General features: G+C 41.0%; 1 protein-coding gene across 4 annotated transcripts in view; it reads right to left on the bottom strand.

Moving 5' to 3' along the window:
* The window catches only part of ZFR (zinc finger RNA binding protein), an 83,734-nt gene extending 66,860 nt beyond the window's left edge, over positions 1–16,874 (bottom strand). Inside the window, exons 1-2 of one of the 4 annotated variants that reach the window (XR_003507251.1) lie at positions 16,734–16,873; positions 16,341–16,440 (exon numbers count right to left, since the gene is read on the bottom strand). Coding sequence is in view for 2 of the 4 variants with exons in the window: in XM_027520577.1 (XP_027376378.1) it covers positions 16,341–16,440; positions 16,734–16,770 (137 nt within the window). In the remaining 2 variants the exon portion in view is untranslated. Of the gene's footprint in view, positions 1–16,340; positions 16,441–16,733 lie in introns of all 4 variants that reach the window. The other 3 variants (XR_003507250.1, XM_027520577.1, XM_027520576.1) reach the window with 3 other exon arrangements.
* Between the last annotated feature and the right edge of the window lie 2,038 nt (positions 16,875–18,912).

The raw sequence follows: 18,912 nt of genomic DNA, 5'->3' as shown, positions 1-18,912 counted from the left end.
AAAAGAATGGGAGAGAGGAAACATCTAAATAGAATGTTTGATATAACAATCCTCATATCCAGGAGTCCCAACTACTCCAAAGTAAGATTAAATAAGGAATTCTCACCAAAATCCATCTGAGTGAAACTGTAAACACCAAAGAGCGAAAAGCACAATTAATCTGAGGGGAAAAAAATTCCCTAGAGATTAAGTGATGCCTTCTCAAGAATGAGAAGGGAGAAATGAAGATATTTTGAGATTAATAAAACAAAACAAAAAAATCTGTTCTTAGTAAACCCATATTAAAGGACATTCTCAAAGATATACTTCAGGAAGAAAGAAAATGATCTCAGGATGAATGAACGTTAAGTTAAAAAAAAAAAAAAGTAAATTTGAAGGCAAATTTAAATAGTCACTGGCTATATAAGACAATTTTGTCCAAAAATTGTCACAGGGTTTAGAAAATCTAAAAACAACAGAAGCACAAAATGAGGAGGCAATTGATCAAAGTTAAAGCATTTTAAGTCCTTGTTCTGTTTAGGAGGTACTGTTAAGGTACCTTCCTAAACAGGTAAAGGTAAGGATTAACTTTGAAGTGAGGTGAAGTCGCTTAGTCGTGTCTGACTCTTAGCGACCCCATGGACTGCAGCCTACCAGGCTCCTCCATCCATGGGATTCTCTAGGCAAGAGTACTGGAGTGGGGTGCCATTGCCTTCTCCAGTAATATTTCTTTGAGCCCCCACGTTTTTTTGCAGGTGGCGGGGGGCAAGAATACTGGAGTGGGTTGCCATTCCCTTCTCCAGGAGATCTTCCCAACCCAGGGATTGAACCCGGGTCTCCTGCACTGTAGGCAGACGCTTTACCATCTGAGCCACCAGGAAATTAATTAACTTTAAATTAAAAATGTGAAATTTCTAGAGGAACCACCATAGGACAGATGCGGAATGTTTAATTTCTGACCTTGAAAGGCAATGAGGAGAAAAATAATCTCAAGAAAATGTAGGTAGCTTCTGTCACTTATATTATTAAATGTGCTTTTTTTCCCCTCTGGAAACTACTGTTGAGTGTATCTGTTTCAACTTTGGATAACACAGTAAAGTAACTGATAAAACATTTTTCCCCTTCTCTTGGCACACAAAACACAACCTTTCCATTAGCCCAAATTTAATGTTCAGCACTGTTGGACTCTTCTAGGTCAAATTATAGGATTTTCTATGTCTACAAAACTGTCAAATTTATCTTCTTTATATTTAATATTTTATAATGTTGAGAATGATGAAAAAAGACATACTACCTTTAGGAATTCCTTAAACTTGCTATGTCATGCTCTATTACCTTTACAATGCTATTAAAACAATAACTGCATCACTGCAGAATTTTGGAAGAAACTTAAAATTCAGGCTCTATTTTCTTCTTAAAAACAAGAACCAAAAAAATAATGAATCCTACAATTTCTACCAACTCATTAGATTTGTAGACTACAAGGGAGAAGGATGATTAAATATCCCAGTTGTGGATGTGACTGGTGATGGAAGTCAGTGACTAATGCTGTAAAGAGCAATACTGAATATGAAGATGGAATGTTAGGTTGACGAATCAAGGCAAATTTTAAGTGGTCAAACAGGAGATGGCAAGAGCAAACATCGACATCTTAGGAATCAGCGAACTAAAATGGACTGGAATGGGTGAATTTAACTCAGATGATCATTTTATCTACCACTGTGGGCAAGAATCCCTTAGAAGAAATGGAGTAGCCATCAGAGTCAACAAAAGAGTCTGAAATGCAGTACTTGGCTGCAATCTCAAAAATGACAGAATGATCTCTGTTCGTTCCTAAGGCAAACCATTCAGTATCACAGTAATCCAAGTCTATGCCGTGACCAGTAATGCTGAAGAAACTGAAGTTGAATGGTTCTATGAAGACCTACAAGACCTTCTAGAACACACACCCAAAAAATGTCCTTTTCATTATAGGGGACTGAAATGCAAAAGTAGGAAGTCAAGAGATACCTGGAGTAACAGGCAAATTTGGCCTTGGAGTACAAAACAAAGCAGGTCAAAGGCTAACAGCGTTGCCAAGAGAATGCACCGGTCACAGCAAACACCCTCCAACACAAGAGAAGACTACACATGGACATCACCAGATGGTCAATACAGAAATCAGACTGATTATATTCTTTGCAGCCAAAGATGGAGAAGCTCTATACAGTCAGCAAAAACAAGAGCAGATGACTGTGGCTCAGATCATGAACTCCTTGTTGCCAAATTCAGACTTAAATTGAAGGAAGTAGTTCCCTACTAGACCATTCAGGTTTGACCTAAATTAAATCCCTTACGATTATACAGTGGAAGGGACAAATAGATTGAAGGGATTAGATCTGATAGGCAGAGTGCCTGAAGAACTATGCACAGAGGTTCAGGATATTGTAAAGGAGGCAGGAATCAAGACCATCCGCAAGAAAAAGAAATGCAAAAAGGCAAAACTGTTGTCTGAGGAAGCCTTACAAATAGCTAAGGAAAGAAGAGAAGCTAAAGGCAAAGGAGAAAAGGAACAATATATCCCTTTGAATGCAGAGTTCCAAAGAATAGCAAGGGGACATAAGAAAGCCTTCCTTGGTGATCAATGCAAAGAAATAGAGGAAAACACTAGAATGGGAAAGACTAGAGATCTCTTCAAGAAAACTGGAGATACCAAGGGAAATTTCATGCAAAGATAGGCACAATAAAGGACAGAAATGTTACAGACCTAACAGAAGTAGAAGATATTAAGAAGAAGATAGAATATATTCTGTGGCAAGAATACACAGAAAAACTATATTAAAAAAAAATCTTCATAACCCAGGTAACCACGATGGCGTGATCACTCACCTAGAGCCAGACATCCTGGAGTTCGCAGTCAAGTGGGCCTTAGGAAGCTACACTACGAACAAAGCTAGTGGAGGTGATGGAATTCCAGTTGAGCTATTTCAAATCCTAAAAGATGATGCTGTGAAAGTGCTGCACTCAATATGTCAGCAAATTTGGAAAACTCAACAGTGGCCATAGGACTGGAAAAGGTCAGTTTTCATTCCAATCCCAAAGAAAGGCAATGGCAAAGAATGTTCAAACTACCATACAACTGCACTCATCTCACATGCTAGAAAGGTAATGCTCAAAATTCTCCAAGCCAGGCTTCAACAGTACGTGAACCGTGAACTTCCAGATGTTCAAGCTGGATTTAGAGAAGGCAGAGGAACCAGAGATCAAATTGCAAATATCCGCTAAATCACTTAAAAAGGAAGAGAGTTCCAGAAAAACATCTACTTCTGGTTTATTGACTACGCTAAAGCCTTTGACTGTGTGGATTACAACAAACTGTGGAAAATTCTTAAAAACATGGGAATACCAGACCACCTGATCTGTTTCCTAAGAAATCTGTATGCAGGTCAAGAAACAGTTAGAACTGGACATGGAACAACAAACTGGTTCCAAATAGGGAAAGGAGTAAGTCATGGCTGTATATTGTCACCCTGCTTACTTAACTTATATGCAGAGTACATCATGAGAAATATTGGGCTGGATGAAGCACAAGCTGGAATCAAGATTGCTGGGAGAGATGACACCACCCTTATGGCAGAAAGCAAAGAACTACAGAGCCTCTTGATGAGAGTGAAAGAGGAGAGTGAAAAACTTGGCTTAAAACTCAACATTTAGGAAACTAAGATCATGGCATCTGGTCCCATCCCTTCATGGCAAATAGATGGGGAAACAGTGGAAACAGTGTCAGACTTTATTTTTCTGGGCTCCAAAAATCATTGCAGATGGTGACAGCAGCCATGAAATTAAAAGATGCTTACTCCTTGGAAGGAAAGTTATGACCAACCTAGACAGCATATTCAAAAGCAGAGGCATTACTTTGCCAACAAAGGTCAGTCTAATTAAAGCTATGGTTTTTCCAGGAGTCATGTATGGATGTGAGAGTTGGACTATAAAGAAAGCTGAGCACTAAAGAATTGATGCATCTGAACTGTGGTGTTCAAGAAGTCTCTTGAGAGTCCCTTGGACTGCAAGGAGATCCAGCCGGTTCATCCTAAAGGAAATCAGTCCTGAATATTCATTGGAAGGACTGATGCTGAAGCTGAAACTCCAATACTTTGGCTACCTGATGTGAAGAACTGACTCCTTGGAAAAGACCCTGATGCTGGGAAAGATCAAAGGCAGGAGGAGAAGGGGACAACAGAGGATGAGATGGTTGGATGGCATCACCAATTCTATGGACATGAGTTAGAGTAAGCTCCGGGAGTTGGTGACAGACAGGGAAGCCTGATGTGCTGCAGTCCATGGGGTCACCAAGAGTCAGACATGACTGAGCGACTGAACTAAATACTGAATAAATTCAGGCTCTATTTTCTTCTTAAAAACTAGAACAAATAAAATAACCAATCCTACCATTTCTACCAACTCATCAGATTTGTAGACTACAAGGTACGAGAGGGATGGTTAAATAGCATATGAACTGTTAACAGTTTTCTTGAGATCTTTTAACTCTCAATATTGTAGTGTTCTGTGTTTAGTCGCTCAGTCATGTCTGACTCTTAGGAACCCCATCAACTACAGACTGCAGGTTCCTCTACCCTTGGGGATTCTTCAGACAAGAACACAGGAGTGGGTTGCCATGCCCTCCTCCAGGGGATCTTTCCAACTGAGGGATCAAACCTAGGTCTCCCATATTGCAGGTGGATTCTTTACCATCTGAGCCACCAAGGAAGCCCAAGAATACTGAAGTGGGTAGCCTATCCTTTCTCCAATGATCTTCCTGACCGAGGAATCAACCAGGGTCTCTCTTGCATTACAAGTGGACTCTTTACCAGCTGAGCTACCACCAGGAGAAATGTCATTTGGATCCACTGAATCTCATTCTCTCCTTTTCAGTATTTTTGAGGTTATTTGACCATTTACATAAGAATAAGGGATAATGGAAAACTATTAGAAAACTTTCAATACGAATTAAAATTCTTATCCACATATAGATAAAATGGACCATATTTTCTAAACATAACTGCTCATCAACTTTAATGCATGAACGTGAAACATGTCCATCTGTAAATGCTAGTTCCACATTTTAAGTGTTTGTCTAATGAGTTCCAACTCTTCATTACTTCTGGTTCTTTCTACATTTGAATCGTCAACATACAATGCTTTAAAAAGTTTTGATATGTTTTATGGCTCATATTTTTCTGGAGAGAGAGAGAGATGATGATGATCATATTTGATTCATAACTGCAAAACATTATCAATTTTTTGTTCTGGAATTATCTAATAAATCTTTTAATTTCTACACCATCTATTTCCTTCCAACTACCTTTGTATACATATCTGCCTTGAAGATTTGTTCACTAATGCACCATACCGAGTAAATTTTAGTTCACAAACATCACAAAACAAGAAAGATTTCTGCCACATATACTTCTAGCAAAATGGGATGTTCCTAATATTGTCACAGAATATTACATAATGAGTCCTTCTTCTTAATTAGATGAGAATACTTTCTTTTCTTTATCCTTAGAAATATTGTTCGTTTACTGATTCTTCAGTGTGAAGAAACTCATCTCAGACAGTGGTCCCCAACCTTTTTGGCACCAGGGACCAGTTTCATGTAAGACAATTTTTCCACAAATGGGGGGAGGGAATGGTTTTGGGATGATTCAAGTGCATTACACTTATTGTGCACTTTATTTCTATTATTATTACATTGTAATATATAATGAATTAATTATACAATTGCCACCTGGGCTTCCCAGGTGGCACTAGTGGTAAAGAACTTGCCTGCCAATGCAGGAGATGGAAGAGATGCAGGTTTGATTTCTGGGTTGGGAAGATCCCCTGGAGGAGGAAACACAACCCACTCTAGTATTCTTGCCTGTGGAATCCCATGGACAGAGGATCCTGGCAGGCTACAGTCCACAGGGTCACAAAGAGTCGGACACAACTGAAGTGACTTAGCATGTACACATACAATTGTCATTCACTGACAGGGTTCTGACAGGAGTCTGCACGCAATTGATTGTGGTCTCTGTGCAGTCCAGCAACTGATTGTGGTCCCTGTGTAGTCAAATCTCTCCACTAATAATAATGTGTATTTGCAGTGGCTCACCGGCACTAGCATCACCTCAGCCCCTCCTCAGATCATCAGGCATTATTCTCACAGGAGGAGCTTTGCAGCTCCTATGAGAATCTAATACTTCTGCAGGTCTGACAGCAGGTGGGGCTCAGGTTTAAAGGGAGTGATGGGAGCCTCTGTTAAACACAGACAGAAGCTTCCCTCACTGGCCTGCCACTCACCTCCTGTGTGGCTGATTCCTAAGGGTCTGTGGCCTGGGGGATGGGGATTCCTGATCGAGGATATGGTATCTAAAGACCCTTATGCTGAGATTTTGCTCATGCAATCAATTTCACCATTATCATTTGTCTTGAGTAGTGTCCTTTTGTTCTTGCATTCATCTTATTTATGTAAAAACTGTCAAATATTTTCTTGTGTTAACTTTCTTATCTTTTGACAGCATGAACAGAGAATGACTAATTCTGACTCCTCAATTGTGTTGAAGGAAAACTAAAAGCCAACAATTAAAGGTAGTGTCTCTCTCTTCTTTCATACCATCTTGAAAGATGCAAAATGTTGGGCAATGCAATATCTTCCACTTATTTCACTACCGTACCATCCTTCGAGGTGCTTCCAAAACCATTTTGCTATTGCATTACTTTTTTTTTTAGCATAGCTGGAAATGAGTGATGAGTAAAGAGGGAATAATCTTTTTCCTCTTTTTTTTAGGATCACGAAATAGCAAAATGTTTCAAGAAACAGGAAAACAAGATCACTAAGATTCCATACTCTAAATCTTAAACTTATAAAAAAAGATCTAGTGGATCCATATGGTAATTGAGATAAAATAAATTTTATTCCATTTTGAAAATAAGCGAACAGTTTTCTTTGGAAGACATCTAAAAGAAAGTCATGCAATGCTGGATGAAGGTGAAAGAGGAGAGTGGAAAAGCTGGCTTAAAACTCAATATTCAAAAACCTAAGTTCATGGCATCCGGTTCCATCACTTAATGGAAAATAGATGGAGAAACAATGGAAACAGTGACAGACTTTATTTTCTTGGGCTCCAAAATCACTGCAGATGGTGACTGCAGCCATGAAATTAAAAGACACTTGCTCCTTGCAAGAAAAGCTATGACCAACATAGACAGCAAATTAAAAAGCAGAGACATTTACTTTGCCAACAAAAGTCCATCTAGTCAAAGCTATGGTTTTTCCAGTTGTCATGTATGGATGTAAAGAGTTGGACAATAAAGAAGGCTGAGTGCCGAAGAATTGGTGCTTTTGAACTGTGGTGTTGTAGAAGACTCTGAATTCAGAGTCCCTTGGACTGCAAGGAGATCAAACCAGTCAATTCTAAAGGAAATCAATCTTGAATATTCATTAGAAGGACTGATACAGAAGCTCCAATACTTTCGCCACCTGATGCGAAGAGCCGCTCATTAGAAAAGACCCTGATGCTGGGAAAGACTGAAGGCAGGAGGAGAGGGGGATGACAGAGGACAAGATGGTTGGATGGCATCACAGACTCAGTGGACATCAGTCTGAGCAAGCTCCAGGAGATGGTGGTCAGGGAGGCCTGGCGTGCTGCAGTCCATGGGGTGGCAAAGAATCCGACACAACTGAGCAACTGAACAATGAGCAACACCCTACTCTTCATGTCAGTTTTTCTTTTTTTTTTAACTAGTATTGTTTTCAGAATTTTTTGGGTATCATCTGAATAATGAACTGTAAGTCTATACAATAAGACCCCCAAATCCTCTAAATGTGAAGCTAGGATAACCAGATATTCTGAAAGTAAGGGTTAGCAAATGAAGGATTTTAAGCATAAGAGTATTTTGATTAAATTTATAGTAACTATGTCTGCTTATAGTAAAAAATGGTTTGTGATGGGTAGAACTGGGGTAGTGAGAGTAGCAATAAAATCATCTTCATAAACCGTATCACTCTTTGCCCTACTTCCCTGGTGGCTCAGAGGGTAAATGCCTACAATGCGGGAGACCCAGGTTTGATCCCTGGGTGGGGAAGATCCTCTGGAGAAGGAAATGGCAACCTACTCCAGGACTCTTGCCTGGAAAATCCCATGGACGGAGGAGCCTGGGAGGCTACAGTCCATGGGGTCGCAAAGAGTCAGACACGACTGAGCGACTTCACACACGTATGTATTTTTAAAAGGCTCATTGTTTTTTCTATCAAAAAGTATTATTCTTCAAATTTCAAGTTCTCTGCCCATTTAATGCAGACTACTATACCAGTATAATGCAATTATACATTATCTTTTTCAAGAAATAAAAAATTAATTCAAAATTTTATTTTCACTTCTTTTATCTTTAAACACAGTGCCTCCCAATATTTTAAGCCCATTTAACCTCTTGGACCCTCAAGAATTTATTTGTGGATAAACAACAAAGTCCTACTGTATAGCACAGGGACCTATATTCAATATCCTGGGATAAACTATAATGGAAAAGACCATAAAAAAGTATGTTTGTATGAGTATAACTGAGCCACTTTGCAGTACAGCAGAAATACAGCATTGTAAATCAACCATACTTCAACAAATTTTTTTTAAAAAATTATTTGAGTACTAAGTTAAACTACAAAACCTATTTTATGCAAAATTTTATGCTTGTCTTTCTGTAGCTCCAAAAAAAGTCAGATTCTAGTTTTTCTATAATGGCTGCCCATGAAAATTAAAGCAATGCTTTTGATAACTGTCAATTCTTTACTTGGCCTCTCTAAAGCCTTAATATTGCTGACTACTTTATCTTCTTTAGGTTTTTATGAACACTACATTCTCCTAGCTCTCTGTTCACCACCACCCTGGCCCAGTTATTTGTTTCTTCTTTCTCTGGCTCTACTTTCAACACCGAAGTTCCCCAAGTTTGTAATCCTGACTCTCTTTTTTCCCCCCACTCATTCAAAAAAAGTTTACTAAATGTTTAAATGTTTGATGCATGACAAGTAGTTCCTCTGGTTCATCCATACTCACAGCTACAATGGTGGATTCACCACCATATATGGCTAATATTCACATTTACTCTACGACCCGTATCCCAATTCTGAGCTCCATTTCCAAATGCCTACTAAATATTCTGAGCACCTTACAAATGTTATCTCTTTGAATTCTCAAACCATAATGGAGAATGTAGAGGCCTCCTGGGATGCTGATAATGTTGTTTCTTGGTCTGGGTGCTGATTATACAGTGGTGCCCAGCTTCTGACATTTCATCAAGCTATACTCTTATTATATGTGTTCTTTTCATATATATCACACTTCAAGGTAGAATTTTTCAAAAAATTCCAATCCTATAATTATTAGTATTATATCTAATTTATAGATGAAGAAACTCAAGTACCAAAGGACTGTTTGCCCAATGTCACATGGAAACTAGTAGAGGGAGCCAGGACTTCAGAACCAACCAACTACCAACCATATTAAGAATTTAATTCAAGAATTTTCTGGCAGTCCAGTGGTTAGGACTCTGTGTTTTCATTGCTGAGGGCACATGTTCAATCCCTGGGGAACTAAGTCCCTACATGCCACATGGTGTGTCCAAAAAAACCTACACAAACCAAAAAAGAATTTAATTCCTTCTTGCCTTGGCCAACACATTTTGTCTAAAATTACCCTGCCTCGATTTTCAGAATACCGTGAAGACTACCTCAAACCCCATAGTTGAAATACTTCAATTCCCCATTTAAGCATTTTATTAAAAATCAGTACGATCGTTACCATGGCAGAGTTACCTGTAGGTATACCTGCCCCTACTCTCATTTTCCAGCAGAGTAAACTCCTTGAGAGCAGGGACTATGCGTACTGCAAGTTACTCCCTACAAATGCATTTTAATGTACTTATTACATGAGGAGACTAATATTAAAAAAACAAAAAGTCAAATGTTCTTTATTTCAATAATTTGCCCTGTGTAAGGGTGAATTAAGAGCTGCACTGTACACAGCTTTCAGAAAACACTAAGCAATGTTGTTCTTAGAACGACGACCCCAATTACGATAGAGTGATGCCAAGGACAACGTATGGATAAGTACCGTAGGCACACTCCCCACCTTTCATCTCTTTCTAGTAATTCTAACATACTTTGTCCGTTACTACATTTACAAGCTGAAGGACTGTTTTCTGATTATCCTGATTATTTATTTCTGAATAACAATTTGGTTGATTTGCTTTTTTTGACAAGTATCTCTACTTTAACAGCCATATATTCTAATCCACTGCCTGTAAGCACACATCTATTTCTGGGATCTCTACTATAAGCCAACGATCTGTCTGTCCCTCTACCAATACCACATTTTCCTGTTTAATAACATCTGCTAATATGCATGATATCATGACAAGACTGTCTTGACTACTTTTGGACAAATACTCTCTTCACTGTCAACCTAAGAATTTCTTTATCAAGTTAACCCAAAAAGTCTGCGGGTTTTTATTGGAGTTACATTAAATATATGGACTACTCAGAAGAAAACTGATTAACTTGATAGTATTGATTTTTTTTCACTCCATGAACACAGCCCATCTTCATGTATGTCTTCTTTTATGTTCTTTATAGCCTATTTTATTTTTTCCTTAAAATGTTCTGCATTATCTCATTAGTTTTAGATCTACTTAATAGATTTTATGGCTATGTACAAAAAACTTATTTGAAATATAATTACCTAATCTGACATTGATGAAACATGACTGTTACCAATATTTCCCTGATCTTAGATTCAGGAAATCTGAATTCTTATTATTTCTTATATTTGTCTGTTAATTATAATCATGTTACTTGCAAGTAATTAAAAATTTGGAGGTCTCTATTAAACTGACACTGAAACTGAGGCTGCCAACTGATACTCAAGTATCTACTTTTAACATTGAGATGCTGCTCCTGCTGCTGCTGAGTTGCTTCAGTCGTGTCTGATTCTGTATGACCCCACAGACAGCAGCCTACTAGGCTCCTCCGTCCCTGGGATTCTCCAGGGGATTCTCCAGGCAAGAACACTGGAGTGGGTTGCCATTTTCTTCTACATTGAGATGATGAAACTCCATATATCAAATGTAGGATAGATATCAACTAAGGATAGCTTTTAGAACCCTTTTAATATTATTATGCAAATCTCTGCTGAAAACTAGCATGGGTAAAGTACCTATTGAAAATCAGGCACTAGGCCAGGAAGTTTTATATTTAATCTTCACCTCAAGGCAAGTCAGCTGAAGAAACCAAGTCGTAGAAAAATTAAGGGACTTGGACAAGTGCCTAAAGAGACAAGAGATTCAAATCCAAAGTGTGACTAGCTGATTCCCTTTTCTTTATAGTATACTGTGAAGCAGGTTACAAAAGCAAAAGCACAGTCAAGAATACACTTTAAGCATTCTATAGAGTGCTATTTTGGCTCACACTGCCCTTAAGGCTATTAATAACACATACAGGACACATCCCTGTAATAGCACTAATCCTTTTGGAAAGAAAATGTTCATTATTTCAAATTCATTCATGCAATATGAACCCTAAGATCTCTAATTCAACAATGGAAGAGTTAATATAATTAGCAGCTGCAGTAAAATTTTTCGGTAGAGCCAGTAAATTTCCATCACTAACATTGGTTTCAAAAACCTGTTCATCTGGTTTTTTCACAGTCTCAGTTAGTGACCTTACTGGTGTTACTTTTATTCTTTCCTCCAAGATACAATATTCTTAACTCTACATTCCAATAAAAAGGAAAAAAGAGAAGAAAAAAAAAGAAAATTCACTGGCTAATCAGTCTATTTAAGTTACCTTAGTGATGTGAAGAGATACTCATCCTTTAGGAACAGATGTCCTAAAGACATCTCAAGAATCACTAGATGAGATGACTAGCAGATATTTAAGCTAATATCCAGACAACAGTCAAAATCCACCTAAACATTTATTATTTAAGAATATTATTATTCTAAGATATGGGGGCAATTATCTTGGATCGTTATACAATCATTACTCAAGTTTTTGAACTCAATAAATTCTAGATATTAAAAGGGTAAAAAATGTTGCCAAATGATTATTTTAAATAGCTAACTTTATTGAAGGTAGAATAACATTCAGGTAAGAATTATACACAAAGAAAGTTTAAGCACAAGCTAAAGATTCAGGTTATGCAGGAAACAGACAAGTATCTTGAGTAGATAGAAAGGTGACAAGAACTGAAACATCCATGGCTTTTCTAAGGAATAAGAGAAACTGGCTGTTTAAAACTCTCAAAGAAAAGATTATGTCCTATTAATAGTAAACTATAATGAGATTACGTTAGTTTGTATTATAGTGTATTTGTTTATGCCACAAAATTCCTTAAAAAACTGAAGAACTTCTATGAGAACTTCTGTATAACTCCCAGTAAGAGAGGAAAAAACTGATTTGATCCTATAAAACATTAATTTTTAGCAAATTTTTTCCACTGAGAATTATCTTCCTCACATTCTTTGCTACGGTAAGTCCTTACAACTGTTAAAATTGTTTTCTCCCTAATTTATTATAAAATTATGTCTAAAAGTTTTAAAGTATATCTTCTCAAACAAAAACAAGTACTGCACTGAAGTAGGTACCTATCCAACCAAGTTCTCTTTCTGCCATGAAGCCATTCCAATTTTTTTCACCATGCCTGAAATCTGCTTTGTCCTGCACACCCCAAATAAACATTCTACCAGAAACATATACATATAAACACAATAATTAATAATTTTTTTGATTTTGTAATTTCCAAGGGGGAAAAAAGCACATGAATGGTAAGAAAACGAAAAGATTACATTTACAATAGTGGCCAAATGGCACAATAGGTTTATTTAGTAGCGTTAGAAGAAATACAAAAAGAAAAAAAAAAAAGAAATACAGAAAGCAGGAGGAAAAATAATTCAGTAGCTGATGGAACATGTAGCATAAAGACTGAGTAAATGCTTATCACAAAATATCTAATATGCATTATACAAAAGAAAAACTTGGTTTATCTAAAAATTATTAGTAGCAGGACTTATATTCTTATAACATCTCTTAAAGAACCTTGCTATTTAGTATACCATTATAAATCTCAAATACTAACAAGCAAAAAGAAAGCTTAAACTTAAAATAAATTTAATCAAATACCTTACATAGCTGTAACCAAGAAAACTAAGAACCACAATTAAACCTAGACTTAAGAAATAGTTACTTTCAGTTATCTGTACTCTACGACAGGTGAAGCCAATTATTCATGTAATCCAACAGGTAAATGTTTAAGATTTCCTTGAGTTTACATCCTTTAAATTAAAAAAAAAAAAAAAGTATATTTTTGAAAAGTAATCTGTGGTCTTCCATGTCTGAAAGTTGTATTTTAATGATTTCTAGACAGGAAGAAAGATGAACATCATCACTGCATTTTTTGCATACGCTTTTACTATTATTTGTTGATCCTCCTTGAACAAGTGTTAGCATTATTGAATCTGATTTCTTTCCATTAAAAACAAACAATTCCATGTACTCTGTTATGTACAAGGATAAAGTATCTTAAAAATCCAGGTTCGATACACGATACTGGATGCTTGGGGCTGGTGCACTGGGAAGACCCAGACCTGGGATGGTATGGGGAGAGAGGAGGGAGGAGGGTTCAGGATGGGGATCACGTGTATACCTGTACGGGGAGACAGGAGGGAGGAGGGTTCAGGATGGGGAACATGTGTATACCTGTGGCAGATTCATGTTGATATATGGCAAAACCAATACAATACTGTAAGTTTAAAAAAAAAAAAAAAAAGAACAGGAACCAAAAAAAAAAAAAATTAGTTTTGCCAATATATGCATAAATAAGTAACGTCAAAAGACTAGTCTTTTCTCATTAAAGTGTTAGTCGCTCAGGCGTGTCAGACTCTTTGCAACCCCATAGACTGTAGCCTACCAGGCTCCTCAGTCCATGGTATTCTCCAGGCAAGAATAATGGAGTGGATTGCCATTTCCTTCTCCAGGAGATCTTTCTGACCCAGGGGTGGAACCCGGGTCTTCAGTATTAGACACACATAAATATATAACAATCAGTTTAATATTTTGGATTGACATAACAGTTTACTAAAACTATTAAGACTCAAAGTAAAAAACAACAAAAAAAACTATAGAAATTCTGTAATAGCTTCCTATAATGGGATAAAATACATATATGCAAATATTTTCATCAAAAAGTGATTAAGTACCTTTAAATTGGCATTTCCTCCCCTCATTTCTATCTATAGGTTTACATTAGAAAAAAAACTTCAAACTGCCACAAAGAACTCACTACGTTTTCAGTAAACAGTTAATAAATAATCCAACAAATCTATCATCACTCTGGAAACAGTATAACAGAAAAATAGTGTTAATTAAAATTTAAGTGGTTAAATAGTCTTGTCTAGAACACATAGTACTTGGTACCAGTAGATTTAGGACACAGATGCTCATTAGTTATCTCTTATTTCCCAGAGAAAGAAAAATGGCTTGATTTTTCTCTCTTCACGGTATTATCAGCTGTTTAAAGTAGCTGAAACTTCGCCAGTGTTTAACGATCACAACTTTTAAGCAAAGACTTTTTTTTTTTTTTTTTTAACGTTTTTGCTCCAATAATCTGTCATCTCAATCCTTTTTCTGCAAGTAAGCTTCAAGGTAAAAGGACTTGTAAAAGACGCCACATGCGTTCAAGGCATTCAACAACTAGTAAAATATCAATTTCATCAATAAAATATTTATACATCTCTTAAAAATCAATGGTGTCTTAAACATTGAGTGATTTTAATCAGCAGTGGGTTTTTTTTTAAGTGATACATAAAATAATGACACCCTTTCCTTTACAATATATGGTGGTGTTTAGTTGCTACTCCTGTCTGCCTCATTTACAACCCCATGGACTGTAGCCCGCCAGGCTCCTCTCTCCATGGCATTTCCCAGCAAGAATACTGGAGTGGGTTGCCATTTCCTTCTCCAGGGGATCTTCCCTACCCAGGGGTCGAACCGAATCTCCGGTATTGGCAGGCGGATTCTTTACCGCCTAGCCACCAGAGAAGTGCTTGCAAGGCACAGCATCTTATTATTCCATGAAATACGGCAATTGTGTTTCAGAATTACAAGTTTTAACCACAAAAGACACTTTATTTTACAGATGAGGAAAATGACAGCTCAATTAAGAGATACTCCCACTGTCATAAAATCAGGAGCAAAATAGACTGGAACTCAGGTCTTCCAGTTCCCAGTGATGTCCTTTCCATTAGAGCACCCACCTTCTGAAGTGAATGACGTGAGAAAACTATCTAGGTTTTAAATTGCCTACTACACAGATATCTAATATAATCTTTCTATATATAAAAAGTTGGTCACTTAGGAGCCCTGTATGCTTATAGTCTGAATCTAGAGCCTCTCAGAGTGACTCAAAAGTAACAAAATCTAGTTTTTTTCTTTCTTTTGAGAAGATACATAATGAACCACTGACATTTCAGAAATTAGAGCTTCCCTTAAGGTAGAGATTTCATATGGGGCATTTCACTAACTCTGTACCTCACTAGCCCTTTTCATTTCTCCGGAGGAGAAAGATCCGCCCAGGGGAATTACCGGCCCACCTGGAGCCTAATCGCAATAGCTCCAACAAGGCAGTGGACTCATTTGTCAGCACTAGAAACTTCGCGCATCTTTTCCAGTCTACCAGCTACACAATTCACAGGTGGTTGGTGTGTTTACCTCTCTCCTCACGGGGAAAACTACATCAACCTAATGAATGCGATGACACCCGCAGTTGGTTTTGCGGGGCTCGGGTGGAGGGCCAGGTGAGATCACGGGACGCAGGAGGCGCCGAGAAAACGACACGTTATCTGGGCTCGGGGACCCGAACACCCGGCGAGCAGAGGCAGCGCGCGGGCCGGGGCGACCCCCACTCCCTCAGAGAAGCCCTCGCCCACTCTCTCCATCCCCAAGTGGGAGGGGGAGCGGAGGTGGGGACCGGCCCGCGGGGCGGGGGGACCGCAGGGGCCTCGGCCTCCGCTCCCTCCCTCAGCCCGCCGGGCGGGGGCGGCGGCGCGGCTCCGAAGCCGCGGGAGGCCATTTTAGCTGCGGGGCCGCCGAAGGCCCGGGCGGCCCTCCGCGGCCCCCAGCCTCGCCGTCCCCTCGCTCCCGCCCCGGGCCGGGAGAGGCCGCGGGCCTGGCCTGCCACGGGCCGGGACTCCGAGGGGTGGGGAGTGGGGGCGGGCGCGGGGGTGTCGCGTCGGCGGGATCCCGGCGGAGGGGCGGGCAGGGGGAGAGGAGGAAAAGAGCGGGGAGCCGTTACCTATACTGGGCCGCAGCCGCCGCCGCCGCCGCCCCGCTGTGGGTGAATCCAAAGTAGTTGCCGGTCGCCATTTTGGCATCTTCCCCCAGCCGGCTGGGCACTGCGGCGGGCAAGGAGAGTCGGGTCCCATGGCGGGAGAAGAGGCGCCGAGGGGCAGAGACGCCGAGGGAGGGAAGGGGAGAGAGAGAGAGAGGCGCCGTGAGAAGCCGCCCTCGCCGGGCCGCGGCCGCGCCGCCTCCCCCTCCCGCCTCGCACTCCCTCACTCACTCGCACGCCCGGGTGGCGGCGGCCGCCGCCTCCTCCCCGGAGCCTGCCCCAACCCCCGCGCCTCCCCGCCGCCCCGGGCCGGGGAAGAGGCCGGGCGGGGACCCCTGAGGGGCACATTATACTCACCATAGGTGAAAGAAACTACAGGGCATATGGGAATCATGGGCTCGGGCTGCTGCTGCTGAACTCTGAACTCTCACCCGCTGCCTCCCTCCTCAGCCCCACTCCTCCTCAGCGGAGAACAGACCGCCGCCTCCCGCTGCACTGCGCAGGCGCGCCCGCGCGCGGCACCCTGGGAGCTGTAGTCCCGCCGCCTTCGCGGCTCGGGCGGGCGCGTGCCGGGCCTCAGCCGAGGCGGGCCAGGGGCTTCCTCCGAGAGAGGCGGGTCTGGCTTCCTCCGCGGTGGTGACCGGGCGAATCGCCTCGGGCCAGTCGAGAGGAGGAGTCAGAGAGAGTGACGTCTACCAGTCTTTTCTTCTTACTTTTCACTTCTTTTTACTGTTGCGTGTCCATCTGTTTTTCTCCCTTTCAGCCCTTCTCCAACCCTTGCACTTTTCATCAGGATTTGAACTGGACTAATCTGGATTCTTTTTCTCTGTATTTCTCTCATTCCCGCTTCTTGTCCTTAGCCTTTGAAGTGGAGAGGGAGAGACGGGGAGGGGAGAAAGAGAAAAAGAATGGCAGGTGTGCTATTGCGTTGGCTACCCCTTCCGAATTAATCTCTTCCGGTCGCCTTTCTCCACTCGCGCCCACTCCCTTGATTCCGAGGACGTGTATGAAGCCTCCACAAAGCGTCAGGTCCCGTTCTGGGTACCGGAGATAGAGCAGTGAGCAAAACAAAGTCCCCGTTCATACGGAATTTACCTTCTGGGAAACGGGGAGGGGGGTGGTGGTGAAATTCAGACAATAGCCAAATAGTCTGTCGGCTGGTTGATTGCAGCTTAAAGAATAAAGCAGGGTAGGAGTTAGAGAGCGAGGGAGAGAGCGAGGGTGTGGTTAGGGACGCCGTCGAGTAGAGCTCCAGGAAGTGAAGAGATAAACCTGGTGTAGATGGTTGCGGGAAGAACTGCAAATGGAGAGCCCTAAGGCAGGAGTGTTCAAGAGCAGCAAGGAAGTTAGTCTGGCTGGAGTCGAGTGACAGGGAGTCGGGATCATAACGGTCTGCTAAGAGAGCCTAATCTGTCAGGGTCAGGACAGGAGGGTACTCTTCCCCCCGTGCAGGCGTGTCTTTGTTCCCTCTGCTTTCTCACTGTTTTTTTCAACCATTCTCTTTGCTCTTGCAATCCCTCGTCGGATTGTTTCTATTTCTCCCACCTTATCTCGTTTCCTGCCTTCCGTCAGTGCCTAGGTGCTGCACTTCACCTCTTCTTCACGGTGTTCACGCCCATCCCCCAGACCCTCTGCTTGGTGTCTGTTCAGTCCCGTCCCGACTCTGGACTGTGGCCCCTCTATCCACAGGATTTTCCAAGCAAGGTTACTGGAGTGGGTTACCGCTGGGGAATCTTCCCGACCTAAGGGATCGTACCTGCGTCTCTTGGGTCTCCTGCATTGGCAATCAGATTCTTTACCACTAGGCACCTGGGAAGCCGTCTCCTGCCAGAGCAGAGATAATACCTCAGTTCTTATTTGTGCCGATCCTTCTCCCCCCGACCCCCATACCTCCTACAAAGGCACAGGTTCTGAAATCCTGTCTGCATTATCCTCTTACTCTTTTCAAAAAACAGAAATGTAGTATATGTGAGATAAGTCAATGTCATTGTTTCTGAGAATGCAGATGTTTCCCCAGGCAAAAGTTATTTGTGCTCCAAGTGTGTTGCTGGGGGGTGGGGGTGGGGTGGGGGAATCTCCTTCACTGGGGATATTGCGTTTTAAAAGTAATTTGCCTTGAACTTCAGGGAGCAATCAAGCCTTCAAGGTGCTGACTGTAACTGCTTTGATAAATTTGCACTATTAGTTGCTAGGCTACTTGAATAAAACTGGCGGAGAAAAGACAGGTGTTAATCACGTGACCAAGAAGGTTCTTTTTTGGCCAGTTTTGTCCTTGGTTGCTTGGCAGGCATTTGAGGATAGAAGAGGACTGTGGGCACACCCCAATGAGCAGGCAGGTAACTGGAAAGAGGGGGGCATGCCTTTTCTCTTTAGTAACTATTCCTAAAGATCAGGGTAGGTGTGGCACCAGGAAAGGCCTCGACTTGTCCCTGACTTGGGTTTATTTAAGGAAGGAGTTTTGGAAGCAGCTGGGAATCAAGAAGACTCAGGTCCTTTTCCGGGGCATTTAGTAGTGGAATGACCCGAGCACATTGTT

Source organism: Bos indicus x Bos taurus, chromosome 20 (genome assembly GCF_003369695.1).
Source record: "Bos indicus x Bos taurus breed Angus x Brahman F1 hybrid chromosome 20, Bos_hybrid_MaternalHap_v2.0, whole genome shotgun sequence".
NCBI lineage: Eukaryota > Metazoa > Chordata > Mammalia > Artiodactyla > Bovidae > Bos > Bos indicus x Bos taurus.
Note: the sequence above shows the minus strand (reverse complement) of the source record. Positions and strands in the feature narration are given on the sequence as shown.